At 38.8% G+C, this 21,442-nt stretch overlaps 1 protein-coding gene across 4 annotated transcripts in view; it reads left to right on the top strand.

Moving 5' to 3' along the window:
• The window catches only part of pex5la (peroxisomal biogenesis factor 5-like a), an 82,594-nt gene that overhangs the window by 40,631 nt on the left and 20,521 nt on the right, over positions 1–21,442 (top strand). For 3 of the 4 annotated variants that reach the window (XM_081606357.1, XM_081606360.1, XM_081606359.1), the window contains 7 exons: positions 775–886; positions 4,213–4,422; positions 5,102–5,222; positions 5,943–6,036; positions 6,236–6,265; positions 8,672–8,767; positions 20,065–20,181. In XM_081606357.1, coding sequence (XP_081462483.1) covers positions 775–886; positions 4,213–4,422; positions 5,102–5,222; positions 5,943–6,036; positions 6,236–6,265; positions 8,672–8,767; positions 20,065–20,181 — 780 coding nt within the window. The remainder of the gene's footprint in view (positions 1–774; positions 887–4,212; positions 4,423–5,101; positions 5,223–5,942; positions 6,037–6,235; positions 6,266–8,671; positions 8,768–20,064; positions 20,182–21,442) is intronic. The other variant, XM_081606358.1, reaches the window with a different exon arrangement.

The following is a 21,442-nucleotide window of genomic DNA, read 5'->3' as shown; positions in this document are numbered from 1 at the left end:
ACCTGGACGCTGTAGGTAAAGTTTAGTAGTAAGGTTGTCTCTCATTTTTGGTTGTAAATTTTTGGTTGACATAACTACCATAATTTCTGGACTGTAAGTTTCTAACTTACTTTTGACATACTTTGAACACTACGATGCACCTAATATATGGGTTTTTACCAACGTGCTTCGAAAGGCTGAGTTACTGCATGATTAAAAGGACAGCACAAGCTCAAGAGTGATTTTGCCTTCAGTCAAAAGTGACAGGGCTGCCCAGTGGTGCAGTTGGTTGCTGTTGTCTTGCAGCAGATTGTGGGTTCTTTCTGCATGGTGTTTGCATGTTCTCCCTGTGCATGTCTGATTTTCTCCCGGTACTCCAGTTTCATCCAACAGTCCAAAAATATTGGTGGTCGTGTTAATTGGTCTCTCTAAAATGTCCTTAAGTGTAAATATTCCTTAAGTCTAAGTATTCATGGATGGATTAAAATAGATTATTTAAAACAATAAGCTTCTGATACATCTGAAGCTTATTGTTTCACAAACATTTCAGTGATTTTGCTTCGCACAAAAAAGTAAAGTAAAAAATTGAAAAAGAAGCTGTATTTTACCCACAAACCTCCCCCAACAAATGAAGATGACAATTTCTTTCATGACACAGGGACATTACTGTCATGTGAATCATGCCCAAAGAGCAGATCTTCATTTCATGTTAGCAAGCTGCAAAGGACATAATGAGAGTTTCGCAAAAATATGCCAAGTGAAAGCCTGAACTGTCTCATCCATTTGTCCTTACAGCTGGTGAGCGAGCAACAAGAGAGTCGGCCGCTATTAAGCCCTTCCATCGACGATTTCCTCTGCGAGACCAAATGTGATGGGATTTCCCGCCCGGTGACTTCCAACACAGCCGGTGCGGTTCTTTTCCTTTCACTCTGTTCAATTACTGATAACACAAGACACATGAGGGACTTCAACGATAAGCTCGCAGCTGCTTTCAACTGATATGTTTTTATCAGCCATCTGAGATTTGCTTGTCTTCTGTTTGGATGTATCACGTGTCTGTTATTTGAACACCCACATGTTCATTGTTGCGACTTATTTGATACATATTCTCACATGAGGTTTGCATCCAACAACATAACAAGGCTTTTCAGTCACCAAATTAGTGTGTGTTGCAGCCAGTAATGGATTGTGCCTTTTTAAGTCAGGGCATATGTGCACCATTCAAACAGGATTATCAATGGCAATGCAATGCCAGCGCCAACTGTTGTTCTGGCTCATGTTTTTAAACAAATTAGTTTCTGTGAGTTCCCATGTTACTCTGATTTTCTGTGTTAACTTGGAAGAAATATTAAAGAGGTAATAAACATCTGATGCTGACCAGAGGTGTCTGGTGTTGGTCCCAGCTAGAGATGACTTCTAGACAAATTGTTCCAAAAATTATTTAAAAAGTGACAAGTTTGTATTCTTTACAGTGTGCTTTTTTTAGTTTTCTTTCAGTAAACCTCACTACTCTAATGTTTATAGCATTTAAGCAACAGATAAAACTGTGGAAATCTGTAAAAGGGCAAAAACATTCAGACCACTATCCTCCTGGTTTAGAGGGTAACTGATCAAAAAGTCCTACCATCTGCAAAGTCATAATTTGCAGAGCCAGTTTGCACAGCTGACATGTGTCATTTCTAAACTGGCCACTGACTAATGTTGATTCAGCTGAGAAAAATATAGCAGAACGTTTTGGGAACCCCTCAGCCTTCTGCCTCACAGCCTCATGGCGCTCCTGCTGTCACTGGCATCAACTAAACACAAGAATCAAATTCAAACAAAATAATTCAGATAATCCATTCTTTTCAGCAAACATTAAAAGCTTTAAATTTGAGCTTGTCTGAGATTATACAAAACAATGCAGATTTTTGATTTTCATAATAAAGGTGTTTATCATGGACTTCTCCAAAGCTAAATAAAAGTTGGCCAAGATCAATGAAGATAATCACAAACAGAAGTACTTCTATCCTCATTAGACATCAGTCTCTGTTCTCTCAGTACTTTGTGTAGGTGCAGTTTAGCTATTCATTTATGCCCAGTTAAAAAAATGAGATGGAATAAAATACTGTCATTGTACCAAGGCACAATGTGCATCAGTTTAACAGAATTGGTCTACTGACCAACATAAGGTGAATAGAGGAGTGTGTATTATAAAGAGCATAGTTTTATTGTAACGCCACAGTAGATCCAGAGCAGGCGTACAGACAGCACTGTTTCTGAAAAGCCTTATACACTTAATGCATAATGCTAGCTATTGTTCTCCATTTGGTAAATAGATTTAATTTACCTACCGTGATGATACTTTAGATAAGAGCCCTCATTCACCTTTTTACAACAGATTGGTTTGGTGGATTGTGTGCGAGAACAAAAATTAAATGAAAAGTGTTTACTAGAAATATTTTCTACCCAGTAATAGAAGCAACTAGATTTACTATAACCACTGAACACCATGTGACACATTTGCATCTTGTTTGCCTAGTGATGAGCATGACAGACTTTAAAACAAATCATGGCTAACGCTACTCAGGAAGTTTAATCTCAAAATAATAAAGAGCCTTCTGCCAAAACCTCTATGGTGGAGAAATACATCTTTTAGTCATCGTAGCTACAGGAAGGATTGAAGCAACAGCAAATCTGACTTTTATACAGACCAAACTAAATGTCTTGAAGTAAGAACAGCAGTAGTCCTTTGCAATTGTGATATTACACAACCTGTCGTGATGTCAATTGTAATTTGAAGTATTTGAAGAAACGTATGCAGGGCATATGGCTGGTGATTAAGCTTGGCACACTTCCTGCAGTGTCTCTTTAAATGGATGCAGGTCTCCTAATATAGATGGCACTGTACCAATTTTGTCATTGTCACAGGCCTTAGTGGCATATCAAAGTTGACAAAGACATTGAATAGTTAATTTAATCTATAGACACTGAAATGTTAAAGCAAGCTTACACTCTCTGAGTGAGGTAATTTGTGGACATTTTTTCCACCAAACAGCAAATTGATGGGCAAACACGGCATCTATCCAGTCTCCCCAAGAAATGGAGAAACCTTTTTGACATTACAGTGTTTTCATGAGCAGCTTGCACCCGTTTTAAAACACTGAAAACAGTTCAGACAACTACCCTCCTGAGTCTGTCTTCTTTGATTTGTAATTATCCTCGTCATCTAAAAGGCACAAGGCATGAAAGGCAAGCACACTCTCTAATTACACACAGATTTCAGTCAGCAAATGCTCTCTGGTTGGTTGTCATAAAACAGAAACATGCCAATTATTCAGACATGTGCCTGCAGCTATGCCTTCACGCTCTACAAAATGTACAGTCAGAATCTTTGGAGATAAAAGAGAAATACTTCAGTTTTTACCGAGTACAAAAATCCAGATTTAGTTGACATATTCTTAGTTGTTTTTTTTATTTATTTTTTTTGCATGCTTTCTATAAAAGCTGTTTTTATTTTTATCCAACTTCAAAAAACAGGTAAAATTATATGAAATTATTTACTTTAGATGGCAGTATTTACACAAATGTGTAATTTGTTTATTCATGTAATTCATGGAGAATTTAGCAAAATTTAAATTAGCAGTAGCATTCATCTGGAAGCAGCAGCCTTCTGATTACTTTAAATTAGAGTTGTCAGTGAGCAGGAATGCTGTCCTCAGCACAGGGATAGTAAATTACATTTTTTAAATGAATAACCAAGAAAGCAAGCAGACAGACGTGTGAGTGGTGTGTACATGAGCGTGATTGGCAGCGCTAAGATCTTCCTCCTGCCTCTGACTGGTTGTTTCCGACAGGGTGTGGTGTTTTTCTGCAGATGGCAGTAGAACCACAGGAAGAAGGCAAAGGAGTTTGAGTTTTTCACAGATTATCAGTCTCATGTTATACTGTCAGGACATGAAATTTTTTTTTAAATATTGCCTACTGCAGCTTAAAAACAAAAGTTGAATTTGCAATAAATGTAACATAATCACAATAAAACCAATGAATAAGAATCAAATATCCTGTTTCCTTTTCCTCTCATCTTTGTTTCTTATACGACCAAGTGAATGGTTTATGCCCCCAACTTATAGTTTATTTACTGAAAAACCAAGCTGATAGGTTTTTGTTTTAAAAGGTTTTCACTGACAGTTTGCACTTGCCATGGGAGCACCCTAACTTCTTTTTTTTTTTTTTTTTTTTTTGCTCTTACAGTTCTTTCTTCAACACTGGACCTTTTAGATCTCAGTGAACCGGGAGAAAGGAGGAACAGCAAGGACAAGAAAAGTGCTCTGGTGTCCCGAGGTGACGGCCAAAAGAACAGCTCACACAAGAAAAAGACAGATGAGACGGAGCTGATCCAGGTGGAAGTTGAACAGACAGGACCAAGCATGCGAAACCCTGAGAGGGCATCGCTTGAGTCAGGTAGAGACAGTGAAGCGCTTGCTGTTTATCAAAATTTAAAGAAGATACTAGAAACAACTATTGTCTGACTCACAAAATAAATTGAAATCTGTGTATGATTTTAATTTTAAGTCAATATATTCAATGAAGGGAAAATATTAAAGAAAATACTCTGCAGTGCTTTATGCTCACGTCACCTCTGTGCTCTAAAGGCACAAAAACGTCACAAGCCTTTCTCTGCAGTTCTGCCACTTTCCTCCCATAGCGATAATTTTCATTATTCTGCCACCTCAAACATCCTCAGGATAGGCCACAGAGGGGGCGAACCAATTTAGGGTAATGGCAGCTATCATTTTGAAAGGCATTTCCAGGATAGGGCCAATTACTTTTGCATTTGGTGTCTGAAAAGGTGAAAGGGATAAGTAATAACGCGCTGGAAGTCAAAGAGAGTGACACTGATTTAGGTCCTGAAGCCTTTTGAGAAAAATGTCAGCTCGTCTTTTATTTGTGAAATATCAGTGGCAATTAAGACCCGTCAGACTTAATTGGTTATTTTGTAGGTCATGTTTAATTGGAAAGTTTCATGCTTTTTACTATGATCAAAACATGATTGTGTTTGGACTCAGTTTTTCAATTCAGGTTGATTCAAAACTATTGTGTGGCCGTCATCATGTTTCTGTATTTCAATTATGTTTCCTAGTAACCATTGGATCGTTGGATAAATGGGAAGAACTTCATCCCAACGCTGAGAAGAATGGCAACAGAAAATGGAAGCTGGAGAGACGGCGCTCTTCAAAAAACTCATCCAATGAGTTCTTGTGGTGGGTTGTTTTCGTTCTGACTACAAATTAATGATGTAACAAAACTTATCCTAATACATTCTTCAGTAATCTGTACTTCACATCATGCATGATATGATGTTGTTAAATGATTTGTTATGATACGACCCATACGAAAAAGCTGTTCTCTTGTCAGCTGAAATGTGAGTAATCATCAGTAATGTCTGCATGCTTAAAGTAGCAACAGATGTGGCTTTTGTACTAAAACAAGTCTGGTCATAATAAAATAAACACCCAGTTTCTGCTCATTAAGCAACACACTATCTGCACAATGCAGGCAAAATACCAATCACGCTAAGACTAATTTCTTAAGGCAGTACATCCTTTACAAGCAAAGAAAATTTATTTTGATGTGAATTTTCTTAAAAACATGAGAACCATAAAACCATTCTGCTCTCCACATAATAATAACAAAACAAACTGACTATCCTAACAGATACCAAATGTTTTTGCTCATGTTCACAAAAATTTTGGCTTCCAGTATTGCAAATATTTCTATATATATTCGCTTTCATTTTTTCTAGATTTTGCAACAGGTGAGCATTGTTAGGACTGTAAGGATGGATGTAAGTTCGGTCTGGAAGGGTTAATTACATTGGAAGGACCAAAATGATTTCCAATGATCACATATGTGTCAAGTAAAAATACCCAGATAAAATAACTTGTAACGTGCTATATTATGTTGATGTTTTTCTCCTGTAGGTCTATAGACTGCAAAATCCAATCTGACTCATCAAATAAGAACTTGTTGGAAGCAAACACCAAAGCAGAGCCAGAATCAGCCTTGGCATCACAAGTAAGTACTCGGTATTACAGCAGAAGCGCTGAGAGATAATGGCACTACCGTCTAATCATTTAGACATTTTAAATTAGTTTAACTTATTTAACAACTGCACAATGGCGATGTATATCCAAGCTTGTGTCTGATAAGTCACTCTGTTCTGTCATTGTTTACCCATCATTTTGTCCTAACACCTACAATTCTTCCATTTCAGCTCAACAGGCAGTATATTAGTGGAAGACATGTAAGCCTCCCTATGTATCCTTTCAACAACAAAAGACTTTTACATTTGCACCACTTCAACAGCATGACACCATCTCAATAAGGACCAAAGTCTTAGTTATTTGAAGGAATCGACATGCACTGTTGCCGTTTCCTTTTGTGGTGCCTTTATGTCCAAATGTCACGCAACACGCTTCTCTTTTTCGTTGACGCCGCTCTGTAGGTTAACGCAAGGAGTCTTGTTTCCAGATGCCATTATTAGATTAATAGCCTATGAATTATTTAGCTGCTTTACTCTGAGCCCATTAGTGTTGGTCCTGCTAAGCAAGCATATATCACCTTTTCAGCCTCTCTCATGAATAATAGATTTTGGAGTAAAGATAGAAGCTCCACATGGAAGGAGATTATTGACAAACAAACACAGAAATGTGTTTCACTTTGGAATTACAAGCTATATCTGTGACTCCGATACTGTAGAGATTAGTTTTACTTTCCTGTCTACTTAGTGGCCCTTAAACCAACACACCCTCTTCACATACATACACATACGTGGAAAAGCATGCATGCAAAAAGAGGAAACATGTCTTGCATGATTTATTTATCAACTAACAACAATTGTGTGGCTCAATTAGTTGAGCTTAAGGAAAAATCCACCCTAAGTCATGATAAAAAATTTTAAAAAAACACTCTTGCATCCTCTTTAAATTATAGAGCTTCATGTGTTTTGTGGTACATGGCATGAAGTCTTTATACACTTTTTTTAGATCAATAATAAGAATGCAAAATCTTATTTGATTTTAAACCACTGCATAGCCTGATACAATGATACAACCTAGATAATTTCCACACTAATACCCTAGAATAGACACAGGATTCACTTTCTTTTACTGAAAATAAAAGCAAGAAAGACAGTTAGCACTTACCCCAATGGTAAATCATAATCTACATAGTATTTGCTTTACTGTATCCATAGTAAAACCCATGATTCAATTATAGGTACAATAATGCCAACAGGCAACATTCAGTCAAGAATCCCCTTTTATGCTCCTCTCTTTATAACAACTTTTGATTTGCACTTGAACTTTGTTTGCACCATGATGGAAAATAAGCATAACTTAGCAACAGTAGTTAAGAGGACAGCCAGAGTATTTTTACTCCTCTTGGCCACTTTGCAATTTGTGTGACATTATTTATTTTACTAAAGAAAGGCAAGAAATACACAATGATGACATGACGTGTGATCATACATATAGTTATAAAAGAAAAAGAAACCTGAAATTTTTTCAGTTAAGTCATTTTCCATTTCTCAATTTTATCTTAAAGCATAATTAAATAGTCCTGCTCTCAGGCGAATGAAAACTGTTGTTTGGTTTCTAATTGACTATTGTTCACAGATTATTAAGATGTAAAGATGTAGACAATTAAATTCCCTGTTTTGTGTCCCTTTTGGGTGGATTTTTCCTTTAAAAACACCAACTGCAGTGTATTAAAATGACGTTTTGCCATCCCAAAGGGCACCAGAAACTCCAAATCTGGCGATATTTTTACTTCTTTCAAATATGCATTGGCTTTTTAAATTTTTTAAATTTTTTTATTTTTTTCCTGATCCATTTAGCAGCATCAACCTAAATTAAACTTCAATTCCCATCAGTAGAGATGGGAATTGCTACAGGTAATAACTCGCCTACCTCCCAAGCAATAAAAGCAGAAGATAGAGCAGTGTTGGTCTTTGTAATAGATTTACTTGCCCTGGGATACATGTAGCCTTTGCTATTTACAGTAAATCTTGTGTCATATCATACCAGAACATGAAAGGTTATCTAAAAGCCACTTACTAGAGCAGATTTGTAATAAAAATAATGGAAATTACACTGCAGTCTGACAATGCTAAACTACATGCATGGACTTAACTGGATGATTTTTTTTTCAAAGCAGGACAGAGCATTGCATCTAAGTTTGTCACAGAAAATATATCAGCTTGTGTTGTTTTATTATTATTATTATTATTATTATTATTATTATTATTATTATTATTATTATTATTATTATTATTATTATTATTATTATTATTGCATGTGCCGGTGCACAGAAATTGGGCCAGGCTTGGATGGAGGATGAAATTGAGAGAAGCCAGTTTTTTTCAGATGTGGACCGGGTGGTGGGGGTGTACGCTGGTGGTGGTTGCTGACATTAGTGATTCTGCCATCCTTCCTGAGCATGTCAGAGGCTTTGTTGAGGCAGGAATATTTACTGGGCCCTGAGAAAGCAGCAACGGCTGACCCTGCACACTCTCCCAACCCGCCTCTTCCTCTGGCTGCGCGTGTGTGCTGTGATGTGCTACGTGAATGTAAAGGTGTACGTGTAATAGACCTTTTCTTGGCATAAATGTTTATATCATGAAATGTGTGTATGCATGTGTGTGTGACAGGCTCGTCTAACGAAGGAGCAGCGCTGGGGGAGCGCCCTCCTGTCAAGACATCAGTCCCTGGAGGAGGAGTTTGAGCGAGCCAAGGCTGCTGTTGAGGTAAGCCGTGTGCAGCTCGGTGCTATTGCTCACATCTGTCACCTGTCAAAAGCAAGGCATCTTCCCCGCCAACTTTTAATGAGATTTAACACGAATCGCCAAGATGGTTTTTCAATTTCCAGCAGATAAAATTTGTGTAACTTGTGTAATGTCCTTGTGAGGGATATATTTTTTAAAGTTCGGAGATGGAATAGTGATGAAAACAGACTAAAGAGCAGTGGTGGAGAAAGTACGCAAAAAATTTACTTAAGTAAAAGTACAAATACACAGACAAAAATGTACTCAAGTAAAAGTACCACATTAACATTTTACTTAAGTAAAAGCAAAAAAAGTACTGGCTTTTAAAAATACTTAAGTATTAAAAGTAAAAGTACTTGCTGATTAATACCTAATTGCTAATATCATTAAGTGTACCGATCGTATTTAATTTTAATACATCAGTAATGTGCCATTTTAATGATCAATGCCACAGATAAAGCATGTTTTTATTGTGTTTACTCAACATAGTTTAGACTTAGATATTTAATTCTATGCATCATAATTTTAGGGATGGAAACTTCTTGTCTCTTGTCCTAACACAGCATGAACCTCACTTATTTTTGCCACTATTGGCTTTTATTTTGAAAGAAATCCAAATGGCAGGGGAGGACATGGAACTAAGGAGCCACGTAGCAGAATTGTAGTCTAGACCACCGAGCCCAAGACCAAATCAAGACCAAGACCAGCACCCTGCGCTACATGACACAATAAAATTAAGTTTACCTATCAAAATTGCTTCTCAAATTGATCTGAAAGATCCACATTCCCATAAAAACACCTAGTTATTAAATACTAAGCTGAAATAAATTTAACCAATATCAATTCAAATTCTTCTTTATTCTGCTTTGTTTCCATCTCTGTGCCACAACCCGCAGAGGTCTCCTATTCAGGTTTTAGCGGGAACACCAACATGCCCCGTCCCCCCAGGCTCCCCTTCGGGCCACAGCAAAATTTTCAATTCTTGACCGGTCCGTGATAATAAAAAAGTTGGGGACCACTGATGTAGCGGTTCCATTGACACTTTGCCCTATGCCTGTTAGGAGATGGAACCCAAATAACAAATAAAAATGGGTAGGCCGGTAAAGTGGAGGGGCCAATGGTTCCCTGGCCCTTCCTGTTACGCTGCGCAGATCACTGTCAGTTCAGACTGTGGGAATAATGCATTTAGTGCCCACAGATTACATTTTTTTTTCATAGCGCATGCTAACTGCGTGCTATTATTAGCCCTAGCAACAGTTGCCATGCTGCTGACAATGATGTCATCAGCATGACTTCAAATGATGTCTGTGTCATGAGGCCCTTCTGAGGATGACTTTATGATGTCATAGAGTCCAAGACATCACCAACTGATCAGTTAATTCTCTGATCAGTTAACACAAATCAGTTAACAAGTCAGTCAACACGAGATTCATTTGGACATTTTAGCTCAACTCCATAAAGATGAACGACGAAAGCCCACAGAGGGAAATGGACGTGAGGCCTAAGGTCTCTTTTTGGACAAAAGTGAAAAAAACATTGTCCAAGAAAGTTCATCCTGGTCAAAGAAGCCCAGATTACAAGAAGAGAAACTTTCTCAGTAAACTTCTGTGGGAAGTGATTGAAAAGGCTGCAGATGGACCAACTCTGCATCTTGTCAGACACACCTTTGAGGAACAGCATAGCAAAATTTTAATCTTGCTTTTGAGAAAAACTGGAGATATAAATGTGGACGTACTCTCGGAGGTGTCAGAAGAGCTTGGTGAAAGGATTTTCCAGAGTCTTGCGAGAGATGCATTCCACTTTGCAAGTGGACTGCATTTAATCGCACTCCTTGAACACCCAGAAGGACACCAAGTTATTGTGGAAAAATTCATAAAGCACCTGGAGAATCCTGTTCCTCCAAAGAAAATGTTCGCGTCAACAAAAAGAAAGTTCAGAACGACTTTTTTTCCAACTGAGGACCTGTACGCAGATGAAAACTGCCTGAGTGAGGATTATACTCAGGCAACCATGGACCCTGAAGAATTTTTGAGGGACGCAGACAGGATGGGTTTCAGACGAGGAACCGAAGATGAAAGGAGAGTTATGGTAGAAAATATTCTTTGGAGATTGATTTACAAGTCTAGTTACAGATCTACCTATGGGCATTACAAAAGGAAGCACACCGAACCAGTCCAGAGAAAACTTGCTCCAAAAATCTGGAAAGAAGTCAAAGACATAGATTTTGTCTTTTATGATAAAATGGAAAAAAAAGCCTGCCGAGACATCCTGCAACTTCTCTGGGGCAATGAAGATGCAGTTAGAGAACTGCTCTTCAAAATGATCAGAAGCAACAACCCAATAGTGATATACAAGGTTGTGGAGTGCTTCAGAAGAACCCTTGCACGACCACGTAAAATCAATCTCAAAGACACCTTACTTCAAAAGGCATGGGGCCTCATCAAGCAGGCTGCTGGTTGTGAAGATGCTCCAGACGAAGAAGAGAGGCAAGAACCCACCAAGAGTGGACCAAATGTTGTTTTTAGTCCACGCTTAGCTGGGCCTCTAAATTTGGTCAACTCAGAGGTCGGTACTGACTCGGAGGAGTCAGGACCCGCCTCCGAGACAGGACCCGCCTCCGAGTCAGGACCCGCCTCCAAGTCAGGACCCGCCTCCGAGTCAGGACCCGCCTCCGAGACAGGACCCGCCTCCGAGACAGGACCCGCCTCCGAGACAGGACCCGCCTCCAAGTCAGGACCCGCCTCCGAGTCAGGACCCGCCTCCGAGACAGGACCCGCCTCCGAGACAGGACCAGCCTCTGAGACAAGATCCGCCTCCGAGACAGGACCCACCTCTGAGACAGGACCCGCCTCCAAGTCAGGACCCGCCTCCGAGTCAGGACCAGCCTCCGAGACAGGACCCGCCTCCGAGACAGGACCCGCCTCCGAGACAGGACCCGCCTCCGAGACAGGACCCGCCTCCGAGACAGGACCCGCCTCCGAGACAGGACCCAGCTCTGAGTCAGGATCCTCCTCCGAGACAGGACCCGCCTCCGAGACAGGACCCGCCTCCGAGACAGGACCCGCCTCCGAGACAGGACCCGCCTCCGAGACAGGACCCGGCTCCGAGTCAGGATCCTCCTCCGAGACAGGACCCGCCTCCGAGACAGGACCAGCCTCCGAGACAGGACCCGCCTCCGAGACAGGACCCGCCTCCGAGTCAGGACCCTCCTCCGAGTCAGGACCCGCCTCCGAGACAGGACCCGCCTCCGAGTCAGGACCCGCCTCCGAGACAGGACCCGCCTCCGAGACAGGACCCGCCTCCGAGTCAGGACCCGCCTCCGAGACAGGACCCGCCTCCGAGACTGGACCCGCCTCCGAGACAGGACCCGCCTCCGAGTCAGGACCCGCCTCCGAGACAGGACCCGCCTCCGAGACAGGACCCGCCTCTGAGACAGGACCCGCCTCCGAGACAGGACCTGCTTCCGAGACAGGACCTTCCTCCGAGTCAGGACCCGCCTCCGAGACAGGACCCGCCTCCGAGTCAGGGCCTGCCTCTGAGTCCTCATGCCTAACGGTGTTTTAACAATTTTTTTTCACCAACGGAGTAACACGTCAGAAGTGTCAAAACTGGATGCGTTTCCTCAACAAAACTTCGCAACTTACCGGAGCGGATGATTATGGCCTTAAGAGTGCTTACAAGTTTTCAATTTGAGAATACCGGAAACCTTTAGTCATCCGCTGTTACATTCAGAGCAAGGTGGGTAGAGCGTACTGAAGAGTCAGAATGGCGAAGAAGGAGGGAGCGAAGGAGAGACATTGAGGGGGGGGCTAGTGAACCATTAAAAGTGTGAGGGATCGAAGAGGGTGGGGCCGGTCTAACGTACTGTTAAGTGCTGGGGGGGCGGACAGATGGCGTATTGCAAGAAGGGGGAGTAGGTCTGGCTGTAGAAGGAGGGGGGCGAAGAAGAGACGTTAATCTGCGGGCTGGGGGGCTAGAGTATAATTAGAAGGGGTTCGAAGAAGAAGGAGAGAAGGTGCGGGGCTGATGTATTGTTAGAGGGGTGGGGGGTTGGGGTAAGCAAAGAAGGAGAGAGCGAAGGAGAGACATTGAGGGGGGCTAGTGTACCATTATAAGTGTGAGCGGTCGAAGAGGGTGGGGCCAGTCGAGCATACCGTTGAGTGCTGGGGGGCCGGACAGACGGCGTATTGCAAGAAGGGGGAGGAGGTCTGGCTGTAGAAGAAGGGGGGCGAAGAAGAGACGTTAATCTGCGGACTGGGGGGTTAGAGTATAATTAGAAGAGGTTCGAAGAAGAAGGAGAGAAGGTGGGGGGCTGATGTATCATTAGAGGGGTGGGGGGTTGGGGTAAGCAAAGAAGGAGGGAGCGAAGGAGAGACATTGAGGGAGGGCTAGTGTACCATTATAAGTGTGAGCGGTCGAAGAGGGTGGGGCCAGTCGAGCATACCGTTGAGTGCTGGGGGGCCGGACAGACGGCGTATTGCAAGAAGGGGGATGAGGTCTGGCTGTAGAAGTAGGGGGGCGAAGGAGAGACGTTAATTCCCCCAATCCCCATGCTATTTTATTTATGTAATTAGTGCTGTTGTAAACGAATATTTTAATAATCTATTGATTATTCTTACGATTATTCGAATAATCATATAAAAAAATTTAACAAAATAAAGTATTGGTAAATCTGGCATAACAGCAGTTACATCAATATCAATATCGGATATCAATATCAGTCCAATTTTTCATTTTTGAGCTTCCCTAACAGTTACTTTTGTGTAGTTTAGAAAACTAAAGCGAGCTGTAATAATAACAGCTCGCTTTCTAAGTTAACCTGAAAAAAAGTTATACAAAAATCTGAAATTATTTTCAATTTAATAAAAAGGCAGGCTCACAAATACACTTATTAAAAATGTCTATGATACAGCTTTTAGTTTAAGTAGTCAGTTTAGTAGATGAACTCTCACGTTGCCCCATACCTGTCAAGCTTTGAGTTTGAGAATATGGGAAATGTCGCCTGAAGTGGTGGTGGTGGGCCAGAATTGAACAGTTTGTATATGTTAAATAACGGGGGAAAAAACTGTTAAATTACAGAAAGATTCTGATGAAATTCCGTAAAAAAACAGAAAATTTATTGGCATAAAATTACCAGGACATTTCCCTGATTTTTACGGAAAATTTTGAAATAAAATAGTGTTAAATTACGGCAAACTTCTGACGGAAATTCTGTAAAACAACTGAAAATATCCTGGCAGAGAATTACCAGGACATTTTCTGTATTTTTTTTTTTTTTCAGAATTTCCATCAAAATATTTCCCATAATTTAGCAGTTTTTTTATGTCAAATTTACCAATATTTTGTTAACCCAAAACTGAAATTCTCTCTTTTTACTCTGTCTTTAGTGATATATTCGCAAACTTTTTTAAAAAACCTTGGACATTTCCAAATACTTTTGTCTTCCAAACCATTGAAGTCTGTATTCTATACCATATATTAATTATAGTGTAAAATATATTTAAAGTTAATGTATTTAATATATTCTTAACATAATTTTGAAACAAAACTAAATTATAAGTCCACAGGAAATGTAGTTGTAGAACACAAAAAATACTTACTGTAAAATGTAGTGGAGTAAAAGTAGAAAGTATTCATTATTAAATCTACTTAAGTAAAGTACAGATACACCAAAAAATGTACTTAAGTACAACTTCCCACCTCTGCTAAACAGCTTTGTTGGTGTTGTTGTTGTTGGTTTTAACAACAGCAATATTTATGGCTTTTTTATTTAAGGAACAAAAACACTGCTAACTCTGTGGGTTAAGCTATGAATAAAGCTCACACTTTATCCCCAATGCTCCCAAATGAGTCCCTGCAGAAGAAATACTTAAAAAATATGTTTTCTGTTTTTCTTTTGAAGATTTAATCTTATATCTTTAGTCTTTTGTTTTTGTTATTTTTAAAGGCCATTTCTTTATAATTACACTCAGTAACCACAGGGAGCTGAATAGATAGTAAATTCGATGAGTTCTGATGAATCTGAGAGAAACTCTTTAACTATGAGGATCCAATAGTTGTGTTGAGGAAAATTAACAGCAAATATTTTCAGCTGTATAGGAATGTGGGTTTTTTATGTGTTTGTGCCTGGTTTGTGAAAATCACTGACTGAATTTGTTAGTGTAGTGATGTGATTTATTTGACTCCTTTTTGATTTTATTATTCTGAGATCAGGAATCTGCTCATAATTTTACAAAATTCTTTTATAAATTACATGAAACAGTAGTACTTTAAATTTTTGTCCAGTTCTTTTTGCTCTTTTTTTTTGGCTCTAGTGGCCTTTATGTAGCAGTAATCAGACAGGAAGGGGATAGAGAGAGGAGAAAATAGTCCAAAAGAACCAAGAACGAAATCCCTTTTCAAACGTAGCAATGATGTCTCACGACAAAAGACAAAAACTATCCACAAAAACAACACACATGGCAGGTGAGCTATGACATCACAAAATGCTCCTCAACAACCACTCAGCCTGGCACATCGACTTGTAACTGTATCCTTCAGCCTCAGCTTCCTCTGTGGATAAGTTGTGCTGCGTGGAGGCTTAATGTTTCTGCTTTCGTTGGAAGTGCCCAAAGCCCACATCACATAACTCCAATTTAAATGGCAGTGCACACTCACGCCCTTTCACATTCATCTAGGAATCCTAGAAGAGATAACTCAGAGAATATTAAATCAGCGCTGAGCTTTTCACTTTAATCCATTGGTCTAGAAGAGCTAGACAAACATAAGGAAATTAGAGCCCAGATAGGCAGCAGACAAATAATTATTCTCAGAAGTATTAGCTCCGTCTTACAGAGTCGTCCCTGATAAGAAACTGTAAGGTTTTATGTCTTTATACATAAAAATCAATGGAAAAGGGAGGAGAAAGGGTGGTGATCCAAGAGATTGGGCTCAGCTTTGAATTCCTGTTCCAGGAAGGTGATGAGGAGATATTTAAAGAAGGCCAATGGCTGTGCATTTTAAATAAGGTGGTGACAGTGAAATACTTTCATGGAACCACTGAAACAGTAAAAGCATGACTTTGAAGAACCCTGAGGGACAATTAAAAATACTCCCACACCGGTGATAAAATGAGAGAAAGGTGACCGTAAGTCCTTTTTTGTATAAAATGACAACAAGATAGATTTACTTTTGTTATTTGGAACATTGTCAAAAGCAAACAGTTTGGGATTGCAGAAGAAAGATAGTTTTTTAAAGACTGTATCTCTTCTTTTGTATGAAGGATCTGCAGAGTTTCAGAGTCTTTACTGTTTTCTTATTTGTCTGTCATCTCATCTGACCTTCATTTTCTTCTTTGCCATCCGTCATATTATTGTACTATTGTTGCAAACTGTTTTATTTGTATGCAGGCAATTTTATGAAAGAGAACCATGAAAAACCTATTAAATAATATTCAAAAGCAGAATAGAATAGAATAGAAACTGTAATTTCAAAATACATATTTTGTAGTTTGGAACTAATGAAAATGCTTCCTAATAAGCAAACAGCCATTAAAACCAGCTTGTAAACAATTAAATTAAGCCCTAATCAGTCGTGTAGAAAAATTATTTGTTCTTCCTATACTTACCAATTTTTTGCATGTTTTCGTTGATATTTGACCATTTATCTTTGGGAATAATTTCCAAGTCTTTGAGAATAAAAGATCAGACATTGATTGACGTTTTGGTTGATTTTACAACGGTTTTATGACGGTCCACAACAGAAGCACACAGTCAGCTCCTGAAAGACATTTCCAAAGTTTTATTATTCCCTTCTTTAATGGCTTTGTAGTATTTTGTCCTAGGAGATGTTTTATTCTCCTCTGAGTGACATTATCAGGACTCCAGCTTCCTATTTTTGTCCTGCTGACCAAGGACTTGCCTTGTGCAGCATAGCAGCGGGTAGCTCATTAACATTAAAAGGCCAGGCCAGGCCTGCGCTGCAGATAAAAAGGACTTTTTTCCCCATCAGGAGGCTGCAGTGTCACCAGTAAATAATGAGACTTTCCCTTTTTTTCTTAAGTATGCTCCCTGGGCAAAATATGGATAAGTAACCTCGAGGAACTACTTGCTTGACTCCAGAGACTCTGACTCAGTTCAAAATAATTAACATTGATGTTTAATGTTAAAATGTTTAGGCTACCTCGCATAACACAGTTGCATGCCAAATAAACACTTTTTCTAGTGGGATTTTCATGAATCTTAACAAATCCTGAGCTGATATGTTTATCCGGATTGATTCATATATGAGGAGTTACAATATGTGCAAATGTTCATTAATTCTTTAACAATAATTGTGTGTTTATCAAAACAAGATTACTATTAAAAGTCTCCCATGTCTCCAAGTCTTCTTTCCTGTCAGAATAAAGAAACCGCACTTCGAATGAACAGCAGTTTTCTATTTTTACTTTATGTTGCTGAGGTTCTTTCTTTGTGAAGTTTCTTTATACACCGTTTTTTGTTGGGGTTTTTTTTTGGGCTTGTCTGGCAGCTGGTGAACATAAAGTTTATATATGACAGCTGGCTTTGCAGAATGTTAGGTTTTATCTCTTGGACCAAATTAATGTGGATGGTGAAAAGGCTCATTTGTGCTCTAACAAAGCTTTTTATTCAATTCCTTTTGGGAGTACAGTATACGAATGGGGAGCAATGCTTAATGAGGCAAAAACAGGGGTCGCTTTGCAGTGCTGGGTTTATGCATTGATATTTTAATGAAAGTAAAAGGATAAGATTACTGGAAAAATCTCCACAATAGTATTCTAATAATGTGACCACTGTATGTGGTCATGCAAATCTTTTAACACCCTGTGCACTTAAATTAGTTTGAAGATATGTAGTCATATTCAATGATTTACATTATTCTTTCTGATGAGACTCAATTCTTATTTTAAAAGTACATTTTGAAAATAGCCTTTAAACTAATAAGAATGATAGTTTTCATTAAACTCACATTTCTGGATTATAGAATATTTTTATTGGTCTGATTATATTTTATTTTTAAATTTAGAATAATAAATAGTTTCTCTGCACCTGACATGGATTGCAGTTGTTGTCACTAGAGTGCGAATCTGCTTTGGCTGCATACTGTATATCCCCGCTGTCTGTCCTATGCAGATTAAGCCACACTAATCATGATGTAGGTATTACCAATTAATTTCTAACCAGTTGTGACATGTTTATTGGCTGGGAGCTCCTTCAGAGCGGCTCAGATTAAAAGCCAGAGCTATGGGCTCCTTCCAGTAAGACACCGGATTTAAATTTTCTCACTGTGTTTATGCTCTGTTTCCCTTAATGAAACTGTCAGCACCAGTGTTAAAAACAACATCACAGCAATATAAGGAAACATATTTGTAATAAAAACATGCTCGCACACTCACTCCATTTTAAACATGCATCTCATCATACGATGTGATTAGAGGAAGAGTAGATTGACAAGATACAAGTAATGAGACGATGAACTAAGTCACAGTCCAAACACGGGCCCACGGCGCTGTAAGGAATAATGAAAAGCATTAAGGAAGCATTATGAAAATGATAATGGCTGCTGCATGAAAATCATTAAAACAGGCATCAGGACGGAGATTAAGAGCAATCAGAAACAAATGAGATGCGATGTGTGATGGTTCCACCAAAGCACTAAAACAAATCTGCTTTAAAGGACAACTCACATTTTACACACTGCAACAATACTCAGAATGAAATATTTAGTGAATAAAGATATGGAATAAACTTTAACTTTATTTATTTCAGTTTCTCAAATTGCAAAAGATGTTAAAATCAAAGTAAGGTAAACACCATCACTATCAATCATGTGGAGGATTTAATGTCATCTCACCTCAACTCCTGTCTTCTTACCGTGTAAATATATAAATCGGTATTTTATGCCCATCTGCAGCATCAGTGCACACACAGTGACTGTATTTTGATCCGTCATGTACTGATGGAGTCCAGGCTTTGTCAGTCAGTCACACAAGGCTGTTCTGCTCTGCTTGGCTTCATTCTTCCCGGTTCGCTCTCCTTTCTGACAGGAAGACATCCGAAAATCATGGAACCAGCCAGATGGAAGAGAAAAAGCTGTGGCTATTCATTGCCAGCAAAAGCATCAGTAGTGGCAGCAATATGCACAAAAAGAGAGGGGACCACTCATTAAGAAATGTTCAAATGCATAAACACAAAAAACCTGATTCATGCTCATCCGATGCCGGTTTGGATCGGAGTCGATGTTCCTTCAGAGAAACATTCCTCTAACAATACCTGCTTTGAGTTTGGAAATTATTACAGTAAGGTTTTTCGGCTTACTGGTTATAGACATAGACAAATTCACATTAAGTAGGTTAAATATGTTCAATTCAAAGTACTATTATGCATTTAAAGAGTATTTAAATTACAATGAAGTCTGCTATTAATTATATAAAATTAAACACAGCCTTCGTTCTTAACGCTGATGTTTACTGAATCAGTCTAAAACTCATACCGGGTACAAATGGAAAGATTTCAGAATATAATACATGGAAATAACGGATTCAAACTGAAAACAATTCATTTATGTCTCATATTGAAGTTTCAAACAGAGGCTTTTTAAGACGAGGGCTTATGAAGAAAAGGCTCATCTTTCTCAAAGGTCCAGGATTTGCTTCTCTGCCAAACATAAAGATGAAACGTGAATGCAGAAAGTGATTTGGCATCTTAAACTGACAGGCTGCCCATCTAGAGAGAACCTCAGCTCTGTTAGCAGCTAATTAAATGCCAGCAAATAACAGTTCAAATGTCAAGCTGATAGAGACTGTAAAGTCCTGGGTTGGGATGCTTTCACATTTGCAATTAAGATATTTTAAAACTATATTTCATTCTATAATAAGAATATGATTATAGAGCTTAATTACATTACATTATATATTTTAAGGGCATCATTGTAACACATTAATATACTTTCGATATATTGTGTTTTATTTTATTAAATAACCTTTTTTTATTTTATCTGCTGCTCAATTACTACAGGACTTGATTATTTTTTCATCCACATCTTTGTTTTCGGTTAACAAACTTTTTTGACATATAATTATAAGTCAGAAGGAGGGCGAAGTCCATAAATTACAAAGACTCGCTAATCTTGACAAATGTGACATTTCCAGGTGATGGAAAGCCTAACAGGAGCATTCGTTTTACAGCACACTAATCAGTCATTCCCCGCTGTCACCTTGCACTCTCTCCCCATCTAACCAACCGTAATCCTCCACTGCTTCCTCTCTATGATGTCTGCAGTCGGATACAGAGTTCTGGGACAAGATGCAGGCAGAGTGGGAAGAACTGGCCCGACGAAACTGGCTGACAGAAAACGAGCAGGCACAAATACCCTCATCTGTATCTCCACATGAAAAGGTCAGAATGTTTTACAGCATCCGTGTGCAGGAGTCTCTCCAGATGGCGAAGAAAATGTGCAGAAGACATTTAAAACGATCATCCATTTCCACTGCAGCCACATGTTTAATCAGAAGGAGACATTGTTGGTAATAACTCAATAAAATCAGCTCTCCTTCCATAAGACAATTTTTAACCTGTTGACATTATGAGTCAAATTAAACCACTTTGTGTTTTACTCAGGGTTAAACTGAGATGCATGTAAATAAATGTGTAATTTGTATGTTTGCAAACTGCCTTGAGATTAAATCTGTTCTGATTTGGTGTCTTAAAACGATTCATGTCATGTAGTCACAGCACACCTACAGTAAGCAATGCATTATTTACTAAGAGTTGCACGAAGTTCTGACATTAGGATTTTAATTTAATGCATATTAAGAGCCTATTGAGCCACAGTGCAATACCGAAATTAGTCATTTATTGATAATTATTTACGTTTTTAATTTTATACGTAATTTAAAAATGAAATAATAAAAGTTTTTTTCATAACTTTCTGTAGCAGCACAGTAACATATTTGCAGCATTGCTAATGGAGGCCAAAGCATCTACATCCAAGCAGACGAGTCGCCGTTCAGTTTAACAAATCAGGTGTTACGGTTTATTTATGGGCTCCTAAATTGTTGTCTGATGCTCTGTGGCACAGGTGATTCGAAATAATTCCAGTAAAACTACAGTAAACCTTTGTCAAATGGTGTGATTAATAAATGATTCAAACATTTCAGTCAGTATAGAAACACAAACCTGTTTATTCATTGTTTTGTTTTGCTTTCTGTATAAGTGATTACATGTACATGATCATTTCTCTATAAGATTTTGACTATTTTTTTGTCCGACTTTTGAAACTCAAAAGTCAAGGCATAGGTATTACAGCAGCCTTTGGACTTGCCAAAGGCTTAAAAATAAAATAACAATCCTCAATTTTATGTTGCCAAAGGCTCTAAAAATATCAGAAACATTTTCAATGTTTTGGAAATAAACTCTTTATATAGTCATGCAATATTGACACAAAAGAATATCAATTTCTTTTTTTGCGTGCCAAATATATAATTTATTTTATTACTTTGGAATTTATATGTAAAAGCACCTCCTGTACACCAGAGTATTCCTGAACCATTCAACCATAAACTGACCTTCTCATAAAAGCAAACCCCATCAGATTAGCATTATGGGCCTTGTGATTCCCAGCACAAAGTCAGATCTTACAGAAAAAGCAGTTTCAAAG

The sequence above is a fragment of the Poecilia reticulata genome, chromosome 4, assembly GCF_904066995.2.
Source record: "Poecilia reticulata chromosome 4, P_reticulata-male-v2, whole genome shotgun sequence".
NCBI classification, from domain to species: Eukaryota; Metazoa; Chordata; class Actinopteri; order Cyprinodontiformes; family Poeciliidae; genus Poecilia; species Poecilia reticulata.
This window is presented reverse-complemented; position numbering and strand designations above follow the sequence as displayed.